At 43.4% G+C, this 26954-nt stretch overlaps 1 protein-coding gene across 3 annotated transcripts in view; it reads left to right on the top strand.

The window, feature by feature from the left end:
- The window catches only part of RNF10 (ring finger protein 10), a 35454-nt gene that overhangs the window by 2838 nt on the left and 5662 nt on the right, over positions 1 to 26954 (top strand). Inside the window, exons 2-13 of one of the 3 annotated variants that reach the window (XM_081113448.1) lie at positions 8425 to 8621; positions 13450 to 13649; positions 14995 to 15085; positions 16027 to 16211; positions 16291 to 16427; positions 19482 to 19642; positions 22207 to 22332; positions 22587 to 22857; positions 23060 to 23193; positions 25360 to 25477; positions 25704 to 25799; positions 26553 to 26708. In XM_081113448.1, coding sequence (XP_080969574.1) covers positions 8425 to 8621; positions 13450 to 13649; positions 14995 to 15085; positions 16027 to 16211; positions 16291 to 16427; positions 19482 to 19642; positions 22207 to 22332; positions 22587 to 22857; positions 23060 to 23193; positions 25360 to 25477; positions 25704 to 25799; positions 26553 to 26708 — 1872 coding nt within the window. Of the gene's footprint in view, positions 1 to 8424; positions 8622 to 13449; positions 13650 to 14994; positions 15086 to 16026; positions 16212 to 16290; positions 16428 to 19481; positions 19643 to 22206; positions 22333 to 22586; positions 22858 to 23059; positions 23194 to 25359; positions 25478 to 25703; positions 25806 to 26552; positions 26709 to 26954 lie in introns of all 3 variants that reach the window. The other 2 variants (XM_081113447.1, XM_081113449.1) reach the window with 2 other exon arrangements.

Genomic DNA, 26954 nt, shown 5'->3' with positions numbered 1-26954 from the left:
TCCTAGGTTATATGAAATACACAAGTGTGCCCCCTGGTATCATTAGTTTTTGTTCAATGTGTTAGAAAATTTGGCCATAGTTGCCTTTACCAGGGCCTACTTTTCTGACTACTGCTATGTATTTTCCTTTAGCAAAAAGGAAGATTTGTAGCTAAATACACAGTTCTTCATCCATAGCCCACATTGCTTGCATTTAGGAATAAACTTTTAAGGTTGAAGTGAAGGGAAACATATGCTGCCTTCGGAACATTTAGCTAAGACCAGTGCTGCCACAACAGATAGCATTCAGGACCTTCTGTACAGAGACTTCTGGATGGTTGCTGGAGCAAAAGGTAGACTCAGATTCAGCATAATTCCATACAAAAGTTTCAGAAAAGCTGACTCCACTTTCGATGTACTTGATGCTGCTGGAAATTGTGGAAAGGACTTCTTGAGTTTCAGAGTACTGAGTGAAGAACAGGAAGGGTAGGTAGAATAGACATAACTTGCCTTTTTTTTTTTTTCCCTTTAAGAGTTTTTCCATTTCTAGCACAGCCACTGTGGCTCAGTGGTTGAGCATCGACCTATGAACCAGGAGGTCACAGGTTCAGTTCCCGCTCAGGGCATATGCCTGGTTTGTGGGCTCAATCCCCAATGTGGGGCATGCAGGAGGCAGCTGATAAATGATTCTCTCTCATCGTTGACGTTTCTGTCTCTCCCTCTCTCTTCCTCTCTGAAATCAATAAAAATATATTAAAAAATAAGTTTGTCAATTTATAAATATTTTATTTTATTTTCCTCTCTCCTTTCCCTACCTCATGTGAAGAAATAACCTCTGGTTTCTATTCCCTAAAACATGTGTGTCATAAGTGGGCATTTGCTTCCAAGCTACCTGATTAATATACTTGAGTCTTTGTTCCTGGGGCTGGCTTAAGTTTGCCCTTCATGCACAGGAAATAGGTAAACTTGCCACCGAGATTTATTTGATCTTTCTGGTCAGAGTGGCATACCACAGTTTCTCTGTGTTGGCTAATTGCTTCAAATATTTTACATAACATTTCCTTTCTTGGATATATTCCAACAGCTGTGTTCTGGTAGGGTTAAGATGCAGTTCCAAGGAATCCTAGAGGTTTGGGGAAAGTCATTTAGAAAAAGCAAAGTAAAGAGAGGTTAGGCAGTTCATGGGCAAACAGTGGACCCGAGCCCGGAAGCGGGCTCTTGCCCCATCTCCCTGGGCAAGGGAGAGTACTGCACTGCGGTGGAGGTTAAGGGAAGGTCAGGCATTATGAGGCAGTTATTTTGAGGTTGGTGATATGAAGCACTGTCCTGCACTCTTCCTCTTATTCCGGTAACAGAAGCCAGGTTGCTAGTGGTTAATCTGCCTTGAAGAATGCCTCTGAGTTGCAAATAGACCTGGGGGTTTCGATGGCTTTGAAAATTGACGTGACTTGAAGCCTTCAATAAAACACCAGCTAGAGAAGTTATAAGAATTTCTGGGCCTGTTGGCTGCAGTCCTTGGTTTATGTGGCTTTGTTTAGTGGGTACTCTTGACCGGAATGATTTAGATTTATTAATAATAGGCCTTCAAATAATAATATTAACTGTGTGCCAAGCACTGTGGTAGGCATTTCACAGAAGTTTTCTCCTTTTTAAAAAACACATTTTTATTGATTTTTGAGAGAGGAAGGGGAGGAGGGAGAGAGAAAGATCAATGATGAGAGAGCATCATCGATTGGCTGCCTCTTGCATGCCCCCACACTGGGGATTGAGCCCACAACCCCTGCCAGGTGCCCTGACTGGGAATCAAACCGTGACCTGGTTCATAGGTCAGTGCTCAACCATTGAGCCACACCAACCCGGCCAGAAGTGTTCTCTTAATCCTCATGACCCTGTGAGGAGGGAGGGTAGAGGATTAGCCCTATTTTACAGACAAGAAAACCGGGGCTTAGAGGGGTTAGAGTGATTTGTCCAAGTGAATTCTTAAGAAGTCCTAGGTAATATTTATAAATACACTTTGTATAAATTCACTTAGCAAGCAGGCAACTTACTGGCACATACACTGTTCCCGATACTACCTCTCTCTTCCTTTCAGTCCAAATTAGTAATTTGAGCTAGATTCAATTTGTTGTCAGTTGATTCTGTAGTAAAGCCATATACTGCCTCTCTGGAGGTGCTTGTCAACCACTCTGGACGATGGGTAAGCAACTTGCTTGTGTTTACAGCATGAATCAGCAGCAGAAACTTCCTGGCTGATCTGACCTCTACGTTGTGCCACTTGTGAGCACTAGAGCTAGAAATGTTGATGATGCCAAATTATTTAATGGAAGATTTATGGCCTTTAATTTGGTAATGGGGGAAGGAGACTGAGATCTGCTTACTTTTACTTGGTAGGGAACTTTCTGTTAGGGAATGTGGAATAACTGAGACACTGGATTAAGTTCCCAAATCTCTTGTTGATTCTGAGATTCTGATTTCTGGACTTAAGCCATTTAATTAGTGGTCTTGGCCCTCTTGGAATATGTCTTGACAGTACTTTTTGGCAGTTAGTTCTCAGCTCTGGCTCTGCATTAGAATCTCCTGAAGACCTTTATAAAAACAGGGATGTGTGGAGCCTTCCCTAGTGATTCTTAAGTCTGGGTTGGGCCTTGGCATCCATAGCTTCAAAAGTCTCTGAAAGGGCTTCTGTTGAACAGAGAATATGTTTCTCCCAGGAACTTAACTTGACATTTTTGTCTGCTTTCCAAAATTTAAATCAGATCATCTCATTGCTATCTCCTATAAGAGAAAAGAGGAAGAGTTTTATCCCTAAGTTATTCACATGTATATCCTGGCAAGTTGTATATAAGACATGTCACAAACAGTACTCTGAATTTTATCTCTGGGTCCCAAGCATCCTGGCAAGTTGTATATAAAACATTTCACAAACAGTACTCTGAATTTTATCTCTGGATCCCTGGCCTGACTGTACCTTCAATCTTTAGCTGCCTGTTGCCTGGGAGTAGAGATAAGAGACAACTTCTCACTTTAGATGTCTGACTTCATACCTTTAGGTAAGTGGGAGAGAAGATGAAGGAGTTGATTTTAGCAACTAAAATCATTAATCCATATGTGGTCAGTTGTTGTAATCTGTTTTAGAAATGGCACTTCTCTTTCCTTCAGAGAGCAGTTCTGCAAGCATTTTGAAACTGTTTCCTTGCCAGTGTGGTAATACGTGACTGAAATGAAAACAACCTCTTGCTGAGTTCCAGCTTACTTTCTTGAGCCCTCAAAATATAGAACCTGGCTTTGCCTGAATCTATGCAAGTTGCTTGTCTAGAAAGCATCAGGGTCAAATATAGGATCATCTGAAATAGTCTTGGGTAACGAGGTTTGGGGAATATGTGTTTTCTTCTCTTCAGAAGATCTCATTTGTTCTCATGGTAATGTTAGCTGGAGTTCTGTATTCCTCTGAATTTTCTATGTATCTGCAGTCTATATATATAAAAGCCTAAGCGATTGTCCAACCACCCGACCAGTGCTATGATGTGCACTGACCACCAGGGGGCAGACGCTCAACGCAGGAACTGCCAAGCTGTGGTGACTTGGCAGCAGTGGTTCTTGGGTGGTGCACCCGGAACCAGAGAGGAGGGAGCCCAATTCCGGGGTGTGTCACCCGAGAACCGCCTTCTCACAATCTGGGACCCCTCAGCATGTCAGAGAGCCGGTTTTGGCTCCATCCCCGCAGGCCAGACTGAGGGACCCCACCTGCTGGAGGGACCCTGCTCACTCCACAGACAGCCTTTCAGCTGCAGCACCTACCTAGGTGTGGCTGGCTGGGGAGGGACTGCGGGAGGTTGGCTCCAGGGCGTGTCCGGCCCTTCTCACCCAGTCCTGCCCAGCCAGCCACCTTCTAATTAATTTCCTTTCAATGTGCACGAATCTGTGCACTGGGGCACTAGTCTTATTATAAACTAACTGAATGGGTTAAAAGGCAAGGCAAAATTTGTATGAGATCTCAAGCCTCACTTTCTCATTGTTACCACTGATGCCTTGTTTGTCAATAACGGTTGCTAACTGAAGAAGTTGGTAAAAGTCTGTTCCAATAATTCTAACTTCAGCCCTGGCTGGATAGTTTAGTTGGTTAGAATGTCATCTGATATGCCAAGTTTGCGTGTTGGATCCCCTGGTCAGAGCACATACAAGAATCAACCAATGAATGCAAAATTCTAATTTCAGATTAAACTCTGGTTGTTTTCCCTAACAGATTTAAAGGTAACTGGTAGGAGTGAACCTAGCCTGGTAGTGTTTCTGTGACCTCTGCTTTCTGTTTGCATTTCAGCCACCTCACATGACTATTAGCTTGTCTCCTAAGTTGTAGTTTGGTTAGATTTAGAGAGGATGGCATACCCTTCATTTAGCCCATGTTGTTGACAGAGTGTGAGGTGATTGCTATCAAAATTTGGAGTGTGGTTTACTTTTCTCTGAAGATATACTTCACCTTGTATTTATTTAGTTTGCTGTAAAATAATTGGATTATCCTACTTGTCTAGAGATACTTTTTCTTAGGTACTTAATAGTTTTTAAAATTACCCAAATAGTAAGTATACAGAACAATAATTCTATATACTGAAGTCAGACTCTTATAGGGTGAGATCTGAGCACAGGAACCCCTTAAAAGTTCATCTGGATGATGCCTATGAACTGGTAAAAGTGGATAGTTCCGTTTTCTAAAGATAATTGTCATTAACAGCCTGCTGTGTTGCCTTTCCAGACATATTTCTAGTATTTACATATTTTAAACATAAACAGGATTAAGCCATATATTTTTGGGGGAAACCTTTATAGTTTCTGAGGTTCATGCAGAATCTTCTTGACTTGGTAAACCACCACTCCCTTCTAGTTTGAGGGTAAGCCTAATGGATTTCTTCATTAAAAGACCCTTAACTTCTATTCTTAAGTTTTTGCTTTTAAAGTTATTAAATTAGTGTGCAGACTTGATTTGGTCAGATTTCCATGTTGAAATAAGACAATATGTAATGAGCAGAAGGACAAGGATGTTAATAAATTAGTTTTTTTGCGTCTACAGACTAATTTGGAAACCTCCATCACCTTTAGTTATTTAGTTGTGAATGATTGTCTAAATAGGTTATATTTTGCCCCCCCCCCTTTTTTCAAAGTTGGTAAACTTTGGCACATCCACACTAATAAAAGACAAACATGCAAATTGACCGTACCTTCGCTATACCTTAAGCCATGCCCACCAACCAAACCAGAGCGACTATATGCAAATTAACCCGACCAAGATGACGGCCGGCAGCCACGGAGCTGGAGCAAGCAGGAGGCTTGGGGAAGCCAAGCTTGCCACCTGCCGTGGCTGGCTCTGAGCTTCACTCAAAGCAACAAAGTTTCAATTATAGAAGATAAATAAACCCCAGATACCTGCTTTCAGCCGGGCCGTAGCCACGGAGCTGGAGCGAGCAGGAAGCCAAGCTTCCCTGCCGCTGCCGGCTCTGAGCTCCACTCAAAGCAACAAAGTTTCAATTATAGAAGGTAAATAAATCCCAGAATAAAAAAATAAATAAAAAAAGGAGAGGCTGGGAGCCTTTGTGGCGGGGGGGAGGGGGGGGCTTGGCCAGCCTGAAAACGACCCTCAGCCCCTCACCCAAACTGGCCAGGCACCCCAGTGGGGACCCCCCACCCTAAAGGGGGTGTGGCCAGCCTGCAAACAGCCATCAGCCCCTCACCCAGGCTGGCCGGGCACCACAGTGGGGACCCCCAACCTGAAGGAAGTGTGACCAGCTGCAAACAGCCATCAGCCCCTCACCCAGCCTGGCCAGGCACCCCAGTGGGGACCCCCATCCTGATCCGGGACACCCTTCAGGGCAAACCAGCCAGCCCCCACCCATGCACCAGGCCTCTATCCTATATAATAAAAGGGTAATATGCAAAATGACCCTAACAGCAGAAAGACTGGGAATGACTGGTCACTATGACACACACTGAGCACCAGGGGGCAGACGCTCAATGCAGGAGCTGCCCCCCTGGTGGTCAGTGCACTCCCACAGAGGGAGCTCTGCTCAGCCACAAGCCAGGCTGACCGCTGCCAGTACAGTGGTGGTGGTGGGAGCCTCTCCCGCCTCCTCAGCAATGCTAAGGTTGTTCGACTGCAGCTTAGGCCTGCTCCCCACTGGCAAGTGGACATCCCCTGAGGGCTCCCGGGCTGCCAGAGGGATGTATGACCGCCAGCTTAGGCCCAATCCCCTGGGGAGTGGGCCTAAGCCAGCAAGTGGTCATCCCCTGAGGGGTCCCAGACTGTGAGAGGGCACAGGCTGGGCTGAGGGCACCCTCCCCTCCCCCAGTGCACAAGTTTTTGTGCACCGGGTCTCTAGTGTTAAATATATCTGGCGAGGGTTCTTTGTTAATTTGGGACAAAATAATCTATGCAGTTCAGCTCCCCAGTAGAAGAAAATGGGACAAAGAATACAAACAAGCTCTTTACACAAACTGCAAATAGTCAACAGACTGAAAAAGTGTTGCTAATCAGAGAAATTCAAATTTAAAACTAGAAGTTATTTTGACCATTCAGTTCAACAAAGTTTATTCAACCCAGTATTATCAAGAATATAGTGAATTAGACATTCTTACAGTATCGTTAGAATATAAGTAAATTGTTATAATGGTTCTAGAAGTCAACTTGTGAATGTATAAAAAGGCTTTAATGATAATTATTGATCTGCTTATTCTACTTTGAGAATTTGAAGTAATCATACACCCAGGCCTCTCTGTAAAGTGGCTCCCAATACTATATTACACTAGCAAAAAAATGAGAAGCCACCTAAATATTAAGCAATGGGGGATTGGTTATATCCTATAAATAAATGGTACGCAATAATGCAGCCATTCGTCATGCTTTTGAAGAATATGGAAGCATGAACATGCTTATGGAGTAATAGGTAGAAGACAGCGTATCTTGTATATCTGTCATTTTGTGGAAGATGTGTGGCATGTGGATAAAATGGAGAGTAAAAGGAAATTAAACACTGTTTATAGGTTAGCATTCTGTGAGTATGGGCAAATGTAAATTCTTTGGGATTTCAAAATTGAACAGTATTCTTACAATTGGAGAAAAAAAGCTAGAAATATTTTATAAATGATGAAAGAGAGTCATTGATCACTTGCCTCCTACATGCCCACTACTGCGGATCAAGCTCAAAACCCAGGCATGTGTCTTGATCAGCAATCAGACGGTGACCTTCTGGTTCATGGGTCAATGCTTAACCACTAAGCCACACCAGCCCGGCCTGAATGGACTTTTACAAGGGCAGTGGTTTGCTCTGTAAACAGACTCTCTGTGGTTTGATCTATATCATATTCATCCTGAGGGAGGGACCTTTTAAGTTTCATCATTAAAAAACACACACACACAAAAACCACCTTAGTATGTGATGTCTTACCCAAAGCACTAATGCTCTGGTCCAAACCCAGAATTCTTGGAGCTCCTGGAAGGGCCCATTTAACTTTTTTTTTTTTTTTTTTAATAAGAGTTTGAAGTAGCTCTAACCGGTTTGGCACAATGGATAGAGCATTGGTCTGTGGACTGAAAGGTCCCAGGTTTGATTCCTGTCAAGGACATGTACCTTGGTTGTGGGGACATCCCCAGTAGGAGGTGTGAAGGAAGCAGCTGATCGACGTTTCTCTCTCATCGATGTTTCTAACTCTCTATCCCTCTCTCTCCCTCTCTGTAAAAAATCAAAATATATTAAAAAAAAAGAGTTTAAAGTAGCCTGGCTACTATTTCTCTATATAAAAGCCTAAGCGACCGTCTGACTGGTAGCTATGATGTGTAATGAGCACCAGGTGGCAGATGTTCATTGCAGGAACTGCCGAGCTGCAGTGACTTGGCAGCTGCAGTTCTCGAGTGACACACCTGGAACCAGAGAGGAGGGAGCCCAATTCTGGGGTGCGTCACCCGAGAACCGCCCTCTTGAAATGCGTGACCCTTGGGGGACGTCAGAGAGCCGGTTTTGGCTCAATCCCTGCAGGCCAGGCCGAAGGACACCACCTGTGCACGAATCCATGTGTTGGGCCTCTAGTCTATAATAATAAAAGCGTAATATGCTAATTAGATGGGAAGTCCTTCTGGATGAAGCCAGGGCTGTGAGGGAAGCCTGGGTCCGGGTACCTGCTGGCATCCAGAGGGAAGCCTGGGTCCCGGGTGCCAGAGGGAAGCCAGTGCTGGCAGCCGGGGGAAGGAAGGCCTACTCTGGCACAAATTTCGTGCATCGGGCCTCTAGTATATATATAAAAGAACGAGTTCATCAGTGAAGTAATGAGACAGAGTGGCTATTTCATAGACAGAGCCCCCATTTATCCTTGTTTAAACACAATTTTGTTGGGAGGAGAAGAGTAATTGGCCAAGTACATATATAATTTCTCACCTAATTCTTTTGTGTCTCTTGCTTTTAGATGGAAAGAACTCAAGTGGATCCAAGCGTTACAATCGAAAACGTGAACCTTACTGCCCCAAAAATGAAAATTTTAGCAACCAGTCCCGTCGCTCCAGTTCACAGAAAAGCAAAACTTTTAATAAGATGCCTCCTCAAAAGGGCGGCGGCAGCAGCAAACTCTTTAGCTCTTCTTTCAATGGTGGAAGACGAGATGAGGTATGGGATTTCCAAAATGTTTTTTCTAGAGAGTGAGCATGAGGTCTGATTCTTCGCCCTCCCCTCCAGTTTATAAGCAGTTGGGCAGGGGTGTAGAGCAATAGGTGGAATTATAAGTAACCAAAGCAGTCTTGAGTAGTTGGGGATTAACTAGGTTTACTTCCTTTTCCCCCTGAAGATTATGAAAATTCCCTTGGAGGAAGAATATATCATAATCATGAAATGTGAGAAATTATAGCAAATTTGGGGCACTTTAATTTGTACAGTCATTTCATTATCACTCTTGAGTTATGGGTTCTCTTTTTTTTGTTTTTGTTTTTGTTTTTGTTTTTTTTTTTAAATATTTTATTGATTTTTTACAGAGAAGAAGGGAGAGGGATAGAGAGGTAGAAACATTGATGAGAGAGATCGATCAGCTGCCTCCTGCACGCCCCCCACTGGGGATGTGTCCACAACCAAGGTACATGCCCTTGACCGGAATCGAACCTGGGACCCTTGAGTCCGCAGGCCGATGCTCTATCCACTGAGCCAAACCGGTTAGGGCTGCAGCATTTTTTATAGTTGCAAAATTTAGGAAACAAACGTCATCGCCAAGGGACTGGTTAAATAAATTATCCTGCTGTTTGAATGTCCCATGCAATGCAACCATTATAGAATAGGACAGATACAATGGATGCACTCACGGAAGAGTTCATTCATTCACAGAAATTTACTCCTTGCCTGCTGTGCACCACATACCATTTAGGAGTCTGGAATACAACATTTAGTAGAACATTGTCCTTCAGGAGCTTATATTCTAGTTTGGGAGACATTAAGTAACCATTGTATAGTAAGTGCTTATTGAATCCTGTATAATAAAAGCATAGTATGCAAATTGTCCCCTCCACCGGAGGTCTTCCAGGAGTTTGGCCAGCCAGGAGAAGGGAGCCCCCCCTCCCCATGCCCCCCCAAGCTGGCAGGCAGCTTAGGGAAGGGAGGGAGTACACAGCTGCTAGGGACCCTAGTTAAAAAATAAAAGTAGACTGAGAGGTAAAGGGATAAAGAGTAACAGGGAATACAGTTTTAGAAGGTGGCTGAGGAAAGCTTCTCTGCGGAGGTGACTTTTGACTAGAGCCCTGAGTGAATCAAGGGAACACACTATACAATTTGAGGAAGAGTGTCTCAGCCAGAAGTAATAACTAGTGCCAGGGAGCAGAGGTGGCACTGATTTTGGTGTGTCTGAGGTAAAGCAAGTCGCTACCATGGGTGGAGAAGTTGGAAAAGAAGCCAAATAATGAGAGAGAGGGGTTGGACTATGTGGGCCTTTGAGGACTTTGGCTTTTATTCAGAGAAACGGGGAGTTATTGTGGGTTTTTAGAAGAGAAGTAAGGTAAAAGGAAGTGAGTGTTGGGAAAAAAAAAGAATGGATTAAGTACTGAGCCCTAAGTCAGAATGATAGGGAACCAGCAAAAAGGAAGAGAATTGAAAGCGATTTGTAGAAAGTGATCACTTTTGTTCTGTGATCGGACAGGCTGAGTAATCTGAATGTTGACCATTAGATTTGAAAATGTGAAGGTAGGTTGTTGGCCTTGAGCTGCTTTGGTGGCATGGTGAGGACAAACACCTGACTTAGGGAGAATGGGAGACGGGAAGGAGACATTGCAGGTTCAGACAGCACTTTCTAGTGGCTTTGCTCTGAAGGGAGCAGAGAGGTAAGGCAGTAGCTTGAAGGGAATGTGAGGTCAAGAGAGACTTGAAGGTTGGAGAAATTAAAGCATATCTCCGCTAACAGGATTGTTCTGGTGAGGGGGAAAATTTGATGCACAGGAAGGGGAGAACTGCTGGAACAGTGTCCTTGAGTTCCGGAGGCGTTGGCTTAGATAGGAGCTTCGCCAGTTCATCCACAGTAAAGAGAGGAAGGCAGACTTCCGATAGGAGGGTGCAGGAGTTCTGTTCTGATTGTTCTTACTGTCCGCGTGAAATAGATAAAGATGAGCTGGGAGAGCAGGCTTGGAAGCCAGAGGAGTAGAATTGTGTGGGTGACGGGAGATTAATGGAGAACAGAAGTATAATTGTAGCAGGACTCCCAGGCAGCAGAAGCATCTGCTTCAGTGAGGCTGGTCAGTGGGATGTGGCTGTGTGCTGGAGCCATGTTTAACTGCTCTGGTGCTGGTGTGGAGTAGTGGAGGGTTGGGTTAATCAGGGGAAGGTTTTTGCTGGGTGAGTGCAACTGATGAGAAGGAGGCACTGGACCGTAGGATCTAAGGCAAATCAGGAAAGAAGGTTTTTGGGGGTTGGATCACTGGCTTGCAGATCCCAGTGGGGGTGAAGAATTGTTGGAGTTAGGACTGAATAGAACAGGCCGGGATAGGAATGAGTTACTGGTTGGATATAGGGTGGAAGAGGCTGGTAGTTTATACCCGCAGGATCTAGACCAGCGGTTCTCAACCTGTGGGTCGCGACCCCTTTGGGGGTCGAACGACCCTTTCACAGGGGTCACCTAAGACCATTGGAAAACACATATATAATTACATATTGTTTTTGTGATTAATCACTATGCTTTAATTATGTTCAATTTGTAACAATGAAATTGGGGGTCACCACAACATGAGGAACTGTATTAAAGGGTCGCGGCATTAGGAAGGTTGAGAACCGCTGATCTAGATGGTAGAACAGTGCTGTTCGATAGAAATGCAAGCCACGTGTGTCATTTAAAATTTTCTAATTGCCACATTACAAAAGTAAAGAAACGCTGGTGAAATGAATTTGAATATATTTAACCCAATACAGCTAAAATGCTATTTCTCAATATGGCATGGCACTGATCACATTTGAAATACTCAGCAGCCACATCCAGGGTAGCACAGCCCTAGATGATATGCCCTTGGGAGGGGTAGAGGACAAGCTGATTGGAGGAGAGGAAGAGGTTAAGGAACTGAGAAATCAGCGTGTTGGAAGGATAATCAGGAATTATGATGGGCTGTATGGGGGAGAGTGACAGTGGGCCAGTTAGGACAAAAGGTGAAGATATGAGGCTGAAATAGGGGGAATTTTGTTGAGTGAGCATAGCTCTTACCTAAGTTTGGGTATTGGAAGTAGAAAACCTGGTTAGTGGTTAGCAGAGCCCAGCCCTATGGAAATAAGCATCTAAGGCAGCGATTCTCAACCTGTGGGTCGCGACCCCTTTGGGGGTCGAATGACCTTTTCACAGGGGTCGCCTAAGACCATCGGAAAACACATATATAATTACATATTGTTACTGTGTTTAATCACTGTGCTTTAATTATGTTCAGTGTGTAACAATGACAATACATCCTGCATATCAGATATTTACATTACAATTCATAACAGTAGCAAAATTACAGTTATGAAGTAGCAATGAAAATAATTTTATGGTTGGGGGTCACCACAACATGAGGAACTGTATTAAAGGGTCGAGGCATTAGGAAGGTTGAGAACCACTGATCTAAGAGATGAGATGGGATGATGGAGGTCTTGGACTTCCTGTGCTGAGTTACATAAACAGTGTCTAACTGTATGGCATGTCGCTGTATCATATATTATTCTGTATACATAGAATATATGCAGAGAATGCCTCTGAAATAGAAGGTATCTTTTGCCCTTTTATACTCTTCAGATTCTTTATTACATGTGCAAATGCTGATAACTAATTTCTGAATATGATTAAGCAGCAAAAATCTTAAATTATATTTTCTTTGACTCAGTAATTCCTACTATACATTCAAAAGAAATAATGGTAGGTGCCCAAATATTTATGCACGAATGTCTATCCATAAGTGTGTTTATTGCATTATTGTGTTTTCACGGTGGAAAAGCTATGTACAGTCTGTGTCCTACACTGGGGGATTATATAGACCTTTATGTAATGATATATGGCCTTTTAAAGTGATTGCACAGTAACATTTAGTGACCTGGTAAAGTACTTATGACATTAAATGGGAGAGTGGGATTAGAAAATGAACTAGCTGACGTATAGCAGATTTCTTCCATCTTTGTGTGCAGTGGTATTTCTTATGTTGCTTCTTGCCCCTTTCTAAACTATTTCTGAGTCTGCTGATTGGGTTTATTTCTAGACACAGCTAGTCTGCCTACATGTTCTAATTCTGTCGGTTTTTTAAAATTTATTTTTTATTGATTTCAGAGAGGAGAGGAGGAGAGAGAGATAGAAACATCAGTGATGAGCGGGAATCATTGATCAGCTGCTTCCTGCACACCCCACACTGGGGGATCGAGCCTGCACCCCAGGCATGTGACCTTGACTGGAATTGAACCTGGGACCCTTCAGTCCGCAGGCTGATGTTCTGTCCACTGAGCCAAACCAGCCAGGGCTAATTCTGTTAGTTTTAATTAACCATGAGTAGCAATGTGTGTCTTAGGTAGGAGGTCTCTGGCAGGATCCTGAAGCCTATGGTAATTAACAGCTGCCTGCTAGCCACTTCCAGAGTGTAGTTCCACAGACTTGATTTTTCCAGGAACACACCAGAGAACAAGTAACTAACAAGAGTGAAGGTGTAGGAGTCCTATGGACTGTCAAAAGAGTAATCCAGTAATCTTTGTGCTTCAAGATAACTAGAGGAATTCATTTTGTCATTTAATGGTTAATTGCCACTTAGCAGGACAGACTGCACAGTTTCAGTAATTGCATGTTAAAGGCTCTTTCCCCTCCACTTGGACTTTGGGTGGACGTTTGCATTACCACCTCCTAGAAGGATTGTGTACTTTACGCCCATGTTTTGTTTAAGTCATAGAACGAGGTGTTGTGCTGGTTTCTGCTGTAAATCGGCGTCATTCTCATCAAAATACTCTGATTCATTTTCATTCTCTTTAGGTAGCAGAGGCTCAACGGGCAGAGTTTAGCCCTGCCCAGTTCTCTGGTCCAAAGAAGATCAACCTGAACCACTTGTTGAATTTCACTTTTGAACCACGTGGCCAGGCAGGTCACTTTGAAGGCAGTGGACATGGCAGCTGGGGAAGAAGGAACAAGTGGGGGCATAAGCCTTTTAACAAGGAGCTGTTTTTACAGGCCAAGTGAGTATGGCTACCCTTAGGAGGAAAGTGAAATTGAGCCTCTGGGCAGTTGTGTTGAGAAGAAACTTCTTTTAAACTTGCGGGAGAGAGGCAGAGAGGGACTGGATCTGGTTCTTTTTCTTTTCTTTCTTCTTTTTCCTGTTTTCTTTTTCTTCTTCTGGCTAGTGTTAAAAAACCCATTTTCCAAGTGAATGCTCTTGGTGCTTAAAAGTAAGTGAATAAATAAATGCTAAAATTAAATAATGCTTTAGTATCATGATGAGTTTGTAAAAAGATTTGCTTTGGAATTGAACCCAGATTTGAATCTTGTTTTGGCCCTTGGTCTTGGGTAATTTACCTAACTACTTTGAGATTCAGCGTCTCTGTAAAGGAGTAGAGATTACTTAAGGAAGAGTTGAATGACAAGTTTGAGTGGTTGGCATACATTTGCTGATTCCTTTTCTCTTTGTGTGTGGTGTTCTAATGTAAGATTTAACCTTGGATCTAGACCAGTGGTTCTCAACCTTGGCTGCGCATTAGAATCACCTGGGAATCTTTTTAAAATCCTGATTTCTGGGCCTCATCCTCCGGAAATTCTGTTTCTTTGTTACTAATGTTGTGGCCCCACCCCATAACAAAGAAGCAGAATTTCAGGAGGATGAGGCCCAGAAATCAGGATTTTAAAAAGATTCCCAGGTGATTCTAATGTGCAGCCAAGGTTGAGAACCACTGGTCTAGACCAGCCGTGGGCAAACTACGGCCTGCGGGCCGGATCCGGCCTGTTTGAAATGAATAAAACTAAAAAAAAAAAAGACCGTACCCTTTTATGTAATGATGTTTACTTTGAATTTATATTAGTTCACACAAACACTCCATCCATGCTTTTGTTCTGGCCCTCCGGTCCAGTTTAAGAACCCATTGTGGCCCTCGAGTCAAAAAGTTTGCCCACCCCTGGTCTAGACCGAAGTAACCATTTGGTGCTTTACATAAACAGTGCTCAGGTGATTTGAGTGAGAACAGCCTTTTCTACTGCATGGAAGATTAGCTATGTTCCCGACTTTCTGGGGGTGAGGGAGCAAATCTGGCTTCCTGCTGGTTGATGGAGTCACAGTATGGATTAGTTTTAGTTCAGGGGAGGCTAATAGGCAGCTTGGCTGGGCTTGGAAGCAGTTGATGGATTTAGACTCCTACCTGCTGAGTCTTTGGATTCTCTCCAGAGCCAGGGCTCAGAACTGAGTTCAGTGCTTCAGAAACCATGGCTGCTAATGGGCTGCCTTTGATTTCTAAGTGAAGAGATAATTTCTGCTGAGGGCTTGTTGGTGAATTCTGACAGTCTGCGTTTCCTTGTCTTCCTTCCTATTTCTAGTTGCCAGTTTGTGGTGTCTGAAGACCAAGACTACACAGTTCATTTTGCTGATCCTGATACCTTAGTCAATTGGGACTTTGTGGAACAAGTGGTGAGTAGCTCAACTCAGCTTATAAGCTGTTAGTGGGGGAGAGAACTAAAGAAAGGGACTGGGTCTGTGGTGACATAGCAGCTGTTGGCTGGGTCCCCTGCTGATGCCTTTTCTGCTGGCATTACGGAGACATTGCCCAGAGATCAGGCCTGGTTTCTCCTGAGTTCATTTTGGGCTCTCTGATTGGAACTGACTTGCAAGACTGGCGAGTTGGAGGGCTCTGAGCTGAAGGTATAAAAGCAGTCCTATCTACTACTTAACGTGAGGAGCTCTGGTTACCCTCCTGACCCAGAGTAGACTCATTACATGGACATGGCTGCATTGGTAGTCGTTTGTAGTGATCAATATCCAGTCCGGCCTCAGCCTTGTGGCCAGTGAATGAGCCACACAGATGTACTTCTGTCCAAGCTGCTGCTACATATGTTTTCCATTGAAATGAGCTCTGGGTATCCCCTTGCCGCTCCTAGGTTTTATGATGTAAAATACCTTTCAGAACGGTAGGTCCCAAAGCCTGGACTCCCATTACTGTGAAAATTCATAAAGTCATCTGAGAATGACATGAAGCCTGTGAAACATGTTTTATATGCACTGGTTTAAAAAATAGAGATTCATAGAAAATGCAAGTCTCATTGACTCCTGTTGGAAATTACTGGTACATTACTTCTAAGCCCTTTTTGTGCCTTTATGTATGGACGTGTACCTATAAATCTTTTTTTGTAAATGGGATCATATGTTGATTTCTGTCATTTTTCCCCCCTTTGCTATAGAACCCTCAAGATAACCTGTTATGTAGTTGTTTTATTATATTAAATGTTACAATTTTATGAAGGTGTGTTGAGTGGAGATGTATGGGGATGGGAGAGGAGAGGCTTTAACTTTGATAATCCCTAGTCAGTTCTGAAAGCAGTGCGACTTGTGTAACTTGTGGCATTTTGTTTCAGCGTATTTGTAGCCATGAAGTGCCATCTTGCCCAATATGCCTATATCCACCTACTGCAGCCAAGATAACCCGTTGTGGACACATCTTCTGCTGGGCATGCATCCTGCATTATCTGTCACTGAGCGAGAAGACCTGGAGTAAATGTCCCATCTGCTACAGTTCTGTGCACAAGAAGGATCTCAAGAGGTGAGATGGAGATATTTACTAGCTTAGACCCCAGTTTGCTAACTCCTTGCCCTGCTACATCTGAATGTCCGTATTACAGTGTTGTTGCCACAGAGTCTCGTCAGTATGTTGTTGGTGATACCATTACAATGCAGCTGATGAAGAGGGAGAAAGGTGTGTTGGTGGCCTTGCCCAAATCCAAATGGATGAATGTAGACCATCCTATTCATCTAGGAGGTGAGTTCAGTTAATTTTGGGGGCAAATTAACTTGGGTACATTCTTTAAGGCTAGTGAATATCTTTCTACTGTCCAGAATTTAGCCTTTGGGTATGCAGTTTCTAGCATTTCCAGATTAGTCATAGGATTCTAGTAGGTTAGGGTGGCATTTGCAGAGAGTGGCTTAACTTGGTTTCAAGTTTGGTTCAGTTATATATACTTTAATTCTTATTTTACAAGACTTTGTTGAATAGTATCTGGCACTGTGCCCAATCTTGGGGATTCCAATTAGCCATTCTTGGTACCTGTTAGTCAAGGGACCCAGTCTGAGCGACGAGACAGACTGGTAGGCAGGCAATTGGGGTATAATAGAGTGTGACAAGTGCTTACGGAGGGGAAAGTCTAAGGGGTTATATTCCCTGTAGAAATGAACATTAAAGTGGCATTTCAGTTTTGGGCTAAAATGCTTTCTCAATAAATGGTATTGAAACAATTGACTCCTTTTATGGAAAAAAGGATAAAAGTAGCCCTAGCTGGTCGGCCCGTGGACCGAGGGGTCATGGTTTCAATGCACGGTCAAGAGCATGTTCCTCAGTTGCAGGCTTGATCCTTGGCCCTGGTCGGGCGCATGTAGGAGGTTACCAATCGATGTGTCTCTCTCACATTGATGTTTTTTTCTCTCTCTCCTCTCCTCCCTCCTTTCCCCTCACTCAAATCAATGGAAAAATATCCTCAGGTGAGGATTAAGGGGAAAAAAAGGATAAAAGTAAATCTCATACCATTCATAAAATCAATTCCTGATGGATTAAAGAACTAAATGTAAACATCCAAAACCTTTAAAAGAAAATATAGGACAATATCTTTATAAATCCTAAGGTATATATGGATTTTTGAATCAGGCTGAAACCATAGATGCTATAAAAGAAAAGATTGGGGTGGGGAGGGGGAGGTGGGTGAACAGGGTCAACTATGGTGACAGACTAGACTTCAGGTGGTAAGCACACAATAAAGTATACAGATGTCGAATTATAGTGTACGCCTGAAATTTATATAATGTTAGTAACCAGTGTTACCCAAGTAAAGTTAATAAAAAAGAAAAGATTAGTAAGTTTGTAACCTGAAAAGATTCTTCAAAGTCAACAGGTGATAAATAGACTAGAGGAAAATTTACACATTCAAAGCTGGAGATTAAAGTCCAGAACAGAAAGGTGTTCTCTAAAGAAGATTAACAACCTGGTAGAAGAATGCGCTAGGCATATGACCAGACTTTTCCCAGGAAATGGTATTTAAGTAACCTCTAAATATCTACACAGATTTAACTTTGCTAAGAGTCATGCAAATCTAAATCCCTATTTGGGTGATTAAAAAAAAAAAAAGACATTGGCAACACCAGTTATTGGCAGGGGTATTCTTGTTCTTGGTAGGAGTATAAATCAATAACAGCCTTTTGGGGGTAGGGATTCAGTAGTATTTAAAATATGCACAACCCCAAATCCAGCATTTATACTTAAATATAATAAAAAATAATTTGTATCAAGGAGTGTGTATAAGAATTTATTTTGTAACCACGAAATTGGCAATAACCTAAATGTTCCACAAGGAACTTATCAGAATATATAATACTATGGAACACTATACAGGAGGTAAAAATGGGATAGATCTCTGTGTTACTATTTTGGGGGAAAATATTTTGAAAAATTTTAAGACATTGAATGAAAAACCAAAACAAAATGTATAGTTTATTGTTTTTGGAAAATATTTATTTTTTATAAATATAAGTGTGTGTGTGTGTGTGTGTGTGTGTGTATTGATTTTCTTTTTTTTAGAAGGAGAAAGGGTGCAGGAGAGGAACATCAATGAGAGAGAGAAATCTCCCTAGGCTGCCTCCCATATGCCCCTTACTGGGGATTGAGCCTGCAACCCAAGCATGTGCCATGACTGGGAATCTAAGTGGTGACTTCTCGGTGCATGGGATGACGCTCAACCAATTGAGCCACACTGGCCAGGGCTGAACATCCTATATAATAAAAGGCTAATATGCAAATTGACCAAACAGAACGACTGGTCGCTATGATGCACACTGACCACCAGGGGGCAGACGCTCAACGCAGGAGCTGTGCCCTGGTGGTCAGTGGGCTCCCACAGAGGGAGCGCTGCTCAGCTGGTTCATGGCTGGAGAGCGCAGCGGCCGTGGCGGTAGCCTCTTCTGCCTCCGTTGCAGGTGGGTCAGTCAGGCAGTAAGGAGCGAGGGTTCCCAGACTGTGAGAGCCCCGGACTGTGAGGGGGATGTCCCGGACTGTGAGAGGGTGCAGGCCTGGCAGAGGGACCCCCACTTCCCTCCAGTGCACGAGTGTCGTGCACTGGGCCTCTAGTGCGTATATAAATGTATATAAAAGATTTGAAGGATACATATACAAATTTGTAAATGGTTTTCTCTGGGCAGGTACTAGGATGGAAAGGGGAAAACACGGGACATTTTAAGAGTTTCTCAAAAGATAACATGGTTTTAAACTTTTTCAATAGTACTGAAAATAAAGCCCTACCCTGTTTGGCTCAGTGGACCCCTCGGATTGAAGGGTCCTGGGTTCAATTTTGGAAAAGGGTATGTACCTTGGTTTCAAGCTTGATCCCCAGTAGGGGGTGTGCAGGAGGCAGCTGATTGATGGTTCCAACTCTCTATCTCCCTTCCTCTCTGTAAAATCAATAAAAAAATATTTTTTAAAAAAGTACTGAAAATATGGAGAAGTAAAGGCAATAAATCATTTATAACCCTTTTACCCAGAGGTACCCCCAAAAGATTTATACTGGTCTGGCATCATCTTTTTTCTCATGTACTGTCTGCAAAATTCTCTTTGACTAAATTTTTTACTGCATCTTTGAGTTTCTTAGGAAAGATTTCTCATATGATGGGGTCAGAGTTATAAACCTTATATTAAGGTCATTATTAAATTATTTTTGGGAAATTATGCTAAATTACTTCACCTTAGAAGACAGATGTGTGTGACAGTTTCTGTGTAGCCACGTGGTTGTGAGCTTGAGTGTTGCAGGCTTGTGACCTGCTGGCTCTCTTGTAGATGAACAGCACAGCCAGTACTCCAAGTTGCTGCTGGCCTCCAAGGAGCAGGTGCTGCGCCGGGTGGTCCAGGAGGAGAAAGTGGCGCTGGAACAGCAGCTGGCGGAGGAGAAGCACAGTCCCGAGTCCTGCTTTATTGAGGCAGCCATCCAGGAGCTCAAGGTGAGAGGTGCCCTGGAAACTGACTGGATGGTGGGCGTAAGTTACTTCAGCCCCACATTTAAGATAAAGCAGGAAATGACTAAAAAGGCTGATTGGCTCTGGAAGGGAAGGGCAAAGTGGATTTTAGGCACTCTCTGCAGCTGAAAGGAACTTGTCATAATGACCTTATAACTCATTGAGACACTGGAGTTTGTGAGGTTAGCTATGTTCTTAGTTCAGCAAGGTATGCTTTTTGTTTTCTAGAAAAACACTTGGATTTATTTTTAGAGATGTTTTATTTGAGGGACATTATGGAGAAAGTATTATGACCTGTCCAGCAGGCCCTAGCAATATCTGCTCAGGATTTTGGAGCAGCAAGAAAATTACCCAAATAAAGAATTTCCTATGTATTGTATCCTCTGCAACAGGGATTCTTTTTTTTTTTTTTTTTTAAATACTTTTATTGATTTTAAAGAGGAAGGGAGAGGGGGAAAGAGATAGAAACATCAATGATGAGAACCATTGATTGGCTGCCTCATGAACTCCCACTACTGGGGATCGAGCCAGCAACCTAGGCATGTCCCCTTGATGAGTTGAACCTGGGACCCTTCAATCCGCAGGCTGACGCTCTATCCACTGAGCCAGACCAGCTAGGGCTGCAACAGGGATTCTTAAGCTTTAACAAGCATCAGAATCACTGGTTGTTGGGCTACTATACCCTGAGAGACTGATTCAGTAGGTACTGTACTTAAATTTATCTCAGCACTGACCTGGTGGCTCATTTGGTTGGAGCATCATCCCGTGCACCACAAAGGTTGCGAGTTCAATGCCTGGTCAGGGCACTTACCTAGGTTGTGAGTTCGATTCCTGGTTGGGGGGCACATGGGAAGCAACCAATTAATTTTTTCTCTTTCTCCCTAAGAATCAATTAAAAACATATCCTCAGGTGAGGATTAAAAAAGAAGTTCTCTCACTTAAGCTTCATATTCTGGCATGATAGACACAATTATCCTGTTTCCCAGATGAGGAAATGGAATCATGGATTAGGTAATTTGTTTGAAGATACCTCACTAATAAGAGGTGAATCTGGTATTTGAATTCCTGTCTCTGACTTCTAAGTCCTCTTTGGGCAGGATCCTACTACATGTCCTTAATTTTTGCTTTCTACAGTACGGAGCATTTGTCCACATGCATGTCAGGTAAAGAAGAGGTACATAGAAGTGGAGCTGTCTACCTTGAGGTCGGGGTTGGCCAACCCTGCTTGCCTCCTGTGCTGGGGGTGCTGGGGCTCTCTCAGCCGTGTTGGTAAAAACTAGTACTGTGTTCTTGGATTTCTGTTGAGGAAGCTTTTGTGTAGTGTTTTCATTGTCAGAAACTCGAAGCAGCCGAAGCTGGTTTGGCTCAGTGGATAGAGCGTCGGCCTGCGGACTGAGGGGTCCCGGGTTCGATTCCGGTCAAGAGCATGTACCTGGGTTGCGGGCACATCCCCAGTGGGGGATGTGCAGGAGGCAGCTGATCGATGTTTCTCTCTCATCGATGTTTCTAACTCTCTATCTCTCTCCCTCTCTGTAAAAAATCAATAAAATATATTAAAAAAAAACACAAAAAAAACTCTAAGCAGAATACCATCCTGTTTGAGTACCAGATGCTTTTGGCTTTGTTTCCCTTAAAGGCCAAGAATCTAGGAACATTTCCTCTCTAAAAATCAATTTAAAAAAATTTTAAAGACAATAAGACCCATTGGGTCTTATTAAATTGATTTTTAGAGAGGAAGGGGGAGAGAGAAACATTGATTTGTTGTTCCACTTATTTATGCATTCATTGCTTGATTTTTATTAACTTTTTAAAAAAACTTTTAAAATGTATTTTTATTGCTTTTAGAGAGGAAGGAAGAGGAAGAAGAGAGAGATAGAAACATCAGTGATGAGTGAGAATCATTGATTAGCTGCCTCCTGCACGCCCCTTACTGGGGATCGAGTCTGCAACCTGGGCATATGCTCTGACCTGGAATGGAGACCTCCTGGTTTACATAGGTCGACATTCAACCACTGAACCACACTTGGGCTATTAATTTATTTTTTTATTTTATTTTATTAGAGAGAGAGAGGAACATTGATTTATTATTCCACTTATTTATGCATTCATTGGTTACTTCTTGTGTGTGCCCTGACTGGGGATCAAACCACAGCCTTTGCATATCGGGACTACACTCTAACCAACTGAGCTACCTGGCCAGCGTGGGTCTTGTTACCTTTTTAAAAAATATATACATTTTTATTGATTTCAGAGAGGAAGGGAGAGGGAGAGGGAGATAGAAATGTCAGTGATGACAGAGAATCATTGATTGGCCACTTCTTGCACAGCCCCTATTGGGGATTGCGTTCACAACCCGTGCATGTGTCCTTGACTGGAATCGAACTTGGGTCCTTCCAGTCTGCAGTCCAATGCTCTATCCACTGAGCCAAACCAGCTAGGCTGCCTTTTAACTTCTATTCCTATTGAGAGAGGCCATTGAAAGCCCTTGCCCTTCATCTTAAGTGTGTTTCTGGAAACAGCTTTCTCCTGTCTTCTCTCTGGTGATCTAGACTCGGGAAGAGGCTCTTTCAGGATTGGCTGAAAGCAGAGGGGAGGTCACTGGTGTGGTGGCTGCTCTGGAACAACTGGTGCTGATGGCTCCCTTGGCGAAGGAGTCTATTTTTCAACCCAGGAAGGTTAGTGTGTCCGTGTTCCAAACTAAATGGCTGCCATTCCTCAAGTCCTGCTGTTGAGCTGGTAGGCACTGTGTGAGATCCAAGCTTTCTTGGATGAAGAAGAAACCATGAGTCTTTTCTGGATGCTTATTGGTTCTTTCCCCAGGGGTGTTACATCAGTGATGTGTCAGCTAAGGTAAACATCCAGAGAACTTGGTTCCTATGCCTACCTTTGCCAGGTGTACTTTCTGTTGACCTAGAATTTGTCCCAACAGGGAGTGCTAGAGTACCTGTCTGCTTTTGATGAAGAAACCACCGAAGTTTGTTCTCTGGGCTCTTCTCGTCCTCTTGGTCTCCCTCTGGTAGAAGAAGAGGAAGCAGATCAACCGGAGCCTGATCCGAAGGGTTGTCCAGAGGCTTGTGATGACTTGGAGTTAGCAGATGACAATCTTGGAGAGGGAACCATTAGTACTGAGTCCAGCCATCAGGAACCCACCTCAGGCTTCACACCCCTGAGCAGCTCTCCTTGTTACTACTTTTACCAAGGTGAGGGGCCCTGAGGAGGAGGGCTGGGTTGCAACAGACATATTTCAGAGAGAGGACCTAACTGAGCAGAAGGAGGCATCGCCACCAGGTCTCTTTGGCCTTCCCTTCCGGCTTGGGGCGGGAGAGACAGACCTAGCTATAAGGAGGGACCCATCTTGAGGACTGGCCAAGACCATTGTGTGATAGAGCCACTTGTCTTCAGCGGAGGATGGGCAGTACATGTTCCTGCACCCTGTGAATGTGCGCTGCCTCGTGCGGGAGTATGGCAGCCTGGAGCAGAGCCCCGAGAAGATCTCAGCAGTGGTGGTGGAGATCGCTGGGTACTCCATGTCTGAGGTAAGGTCTTCTTAGAGGTGGAGGGTCGGGGAGCATCAGTAACCTCATGTCTTTGAGCTGGGCCCACTCAACCCAAGTTCACAAATCTTCAAGGCCTTTTAGTTTTCTTCCTTTTTTTTAGATTTATTTTCTTTTGTATAGCAGAGGTGGAGATTTATTGAAGAACAAGTACAGACTCCCACGTGGGGAGAAGGAAAGAGTCCCCAAGATTTCCTTTTTTTTTTTTTAAGAGAGGAAGGGACAGAGAAACATCAATATGATAGTGAAACATGGATTGGCTGCCTCCTGCACTCCCCCTACTGGGGATCAATCCTGTAACCCAGGCATGTGCCCTTACAAGAACCAAACCAGCAACCTTTTGGTGCATGAGACGATGCCCAACCCACTGAGCCACATCCACCAGGGGTTTTTTTTGTATTTTTTAAGTCTGTTTTCGTTGGTGATGGTACCCATGGATCTTTAAAAAGTTAAATGGTGCTACCTTTTTTTTTTTTTTTTTTTTTTTTTAAGAGAGGAAGGGAGAGAGACACACACACACATACCTATTTGTTGTTTCATTTAATTATGTGTTCAGTGGTTGATTCTTATATGTGCCCTGACCAGGGATCGAACCCATATTGATGCTCTAATCAACTGAGCTATGTGGCCAGGTCAATGGTGCTACCTTTTAAAGTTAAATGCTAGCCCTAGCTGGTTTGGCTCAGTGGATAGAACATCGGCCTGCGGACTGAAGGGTCCCTGGTTTGATTCCAGTCAAGGGCACATGCCTGGGTTGCGGGCTCGATCCCCAGTAGGGGGCATGCAGGAGGCAGCCGGTCGATGATTCTCTCTTATTGATGTTTCTGTCTTTTCCTCTCCCTTCATCTCTGAAATCAATAAAAATTTATTTATGTATGTATTTATTTATTTATTTATTAAATATATTTTATTGATTTTTTACAGAGAGGAAGGGAGAGAGATAGAGAGTTAGAAACATCAATGAGAGAGAAACAGCAATCAGCTGCCTCCTGCACATCTCCCACCAGGGATGTGCCCGCAGCCCAGGTACATGCCCCTGACCGGAATCGAACCCGGGACCCTTCAGTCTGCAGGCCAATGCTCTATCCACTGAGCCAAACCAGCTTCAGCAATAAAAATTTATTTAAAAAAAATTTAGATGCTAGGTTCTGTTAAGTCAACTAGTGCTTTGCTTCACAGGTTACTTACTGTGGTTTGGGAATATAGCTGTCTCCTACTTTCATTCAAGATGAGTTTGTTTTTTTGTTTCTCCTTATTGCTTAGGAGAAATGTCCAAGAAAATGAAAAGTCCTTTAGGACTTTTGAAAAGCTAGTTTACGCAAATTCAAAATGCATTTTTGGGTTATACATCTATGAGTTAATTGCCTGATAATTTACATATGTGAAATTTGCCCTTTGAGAGTTATTTCTGTATTGATCTGAAATTTTTTTATAAGCCTAGACCAGGGGTGGGCAAATTTTTTGACTCAAGGGCCACAATGGGTTCTTAAACTGGACCGGAGGGCCGGAACAAAAGCATGGATGGAGTGTTTGTGTGAACTAATATAAATTCAAAGTAAACATCATTACATAAAAGGGTACGGTCTTTTTTTTCAATAGTTTTATTCATTTCAAACGGGCCGGATCCGGCCTGCGGGCCGTAGTTTGCCCACGGCTGGCCTAGGCTCTTGGGGTACTATAAACTTTCCATAAAACTTGCAGAAAAAGGAAACAAAATTAAATTTAAGTTGATGGGCTTCATTTTTACTGTTTTAGGCTGACCTTCATGCCATGGGGCAATCTGCTTTATGTATCTACCTACTTATCATTAATTCTGTCAGTGGCTCCCAGATTTTTGACAAGTTACTCTTTTTATTTTCCTTATTCTCTCCCCCAAGACATGGACCCCAGAAAATAGAAACAGCCGATCAGCTTTAGATAATTTATTGCCAGGCTCCGTTTATTCATTTGCAGCACAAACCAAAAATACCGTTTTTGGTTGCTTAGTCTACCTTACTGTAGCTTAATTGACACTTTCTGTGAGGACTACTCTATGAGCCCCAGCGCTGACTGTGAGTGTGTGTAGACTGTTGGATGTCTAGGATGGGATTTTCTGTCTACAGAGTAAGGCCTGGTCTTAGTTGAGTGTTGGTCCCTTTTCCACTGTAGGATGTTCGACAGCGTCATAGATATCTCTCTCACTTGCCCCTCACCTGTGAGTTCAGCATCTGTGAACTGGCTCTGCAGCCCCCTGTGGTCTCTAAGGAAACCCTAGAGATATTCTCAGGTAAGAGTGCCCCAACTTTGCTTCTCGTCATAGTGAGGTTCAGGGATTCCTGTTACTAGACACCCAGTGTGGGAGGACTTCAGGAGCGGTGTCAAGAGTCTCAGAAGCTCCTGATACACTCCATCTATTCATCCAATCCAGTCGGGCCTTAGGTACTAGTCAACTAGGAGGAGGGAATGGCCAGGTTGTCTTGGGTCTGCCTCCTCATAATCTGACTAACCCACAGATGACATTGAGAAGAGGAAGCGTCAACGCCAGAAGAAGGCTCGGGAGGAGCGCCGTCGAGAGCGTAGGATTGAGATGGAAGAGAACAAGAAACAGGGCAAGTGTAAGTTCAATAACTCTCATCATTGACTAATACAGCTGTGCATCATATCCAGAGGCTCAGTGCCCAAGCTCCGGAGCCAGACTGCTTGGGTTCTTATCCCAGCTCTGCCACTTGTTCTCTTCAATTCTTAAGTGTGAAGTGTGAGAGTACCTCCTTCATAGGCTTATTTGAGAATTAAATGAGTTAATTTGGGTCAAAGTGCATAGCATATAGTAAGGAGTAAGATTAAATTCATCCTTGGTATAGTGGGTGAGAAAACCTGGTGGGGGAGAGAATTAGAGATCTGCTGAATGCTGGGATTAATTGTCCCATGTGTTCTCTGGGTGGATCATTGACCTCACCTTTGACTCTCTAAGGAGTGTTGTAAATGTAGGTTTTGAAACATCTATCAAGCATGTCAAACTTGTGGCCAGCGGGCTATGAGTTTGACATGCTTAGATCCTGCTCCCTTGGGGGAGTCCTCAACTGTTGAAAAAGATTTGAGGAAATATGCCCAGCTAGTGTGGCTCAGTAGTTGAGCGTTGACCTATGAATCAGGAGGTCATGGTTCTATTTCGGTCAGGGCACAAGCCAGGTTGTGGGCTCGATCCCCAGTAGGGGCATGCAGGAGGCAGCCAATCAACAATTCTCATCATTGATGTTTCTGTCTCTCCCCCTTCCTTCCTCTCTGAAATAAAAAAATATATTTAAAAATTCTTTTGAGGAAATCTGTAAATGGGCCTACCTTTCTCATCTTTTCCTTTGCAGACCCAGAAGTCCACATTCCCCTGGAGAATCTACAGCAGTTTCCTGCCTTCAATTCCTATACTTGCTCCTCTGATTCTGCTTTGGGTCCCACCAGCACTGAGGGCCATGGGGCTTTCTCCATTTCTCCTCTTAGCAGAAGTCCAGGTTCCCAAGCAGGTAAATAAAGTTGGAATGTAAAGAATGAAGGTACAAGTGTTTCCTTGTAGCATTGTTTATAATAAACTAGTGGCCTGGTGCATGAATTCATGCACATTGAAAGGAAATTAATTAGAAGAAATATTTTAATATTGCTATTCGCCCTTTCTCTGTAATAGAAGTGTCAACCAAATTCACCATCGACAGGTCGAAACACACGTGTACCATTGGCGCCAGCGAGAGCTTTATATATGGCACATATGCGAG

Source organism: Myotis nattereri (genome assembly GCF_964212035.1).
Source record: "Myotis nattereri genome assembly, chromosome: 19".
In the NCBI taxonomy this organism is placed as follows: domain Eukaryota; kingdom Metazoa; phylum Chordata; class Mammalia; order Chiroptera; family Vespertilionidae; genus Myotis; species Myotis nattereri.
This window is presented reverse-complemented; position numbering and strand designations above follow the sequence as displayed.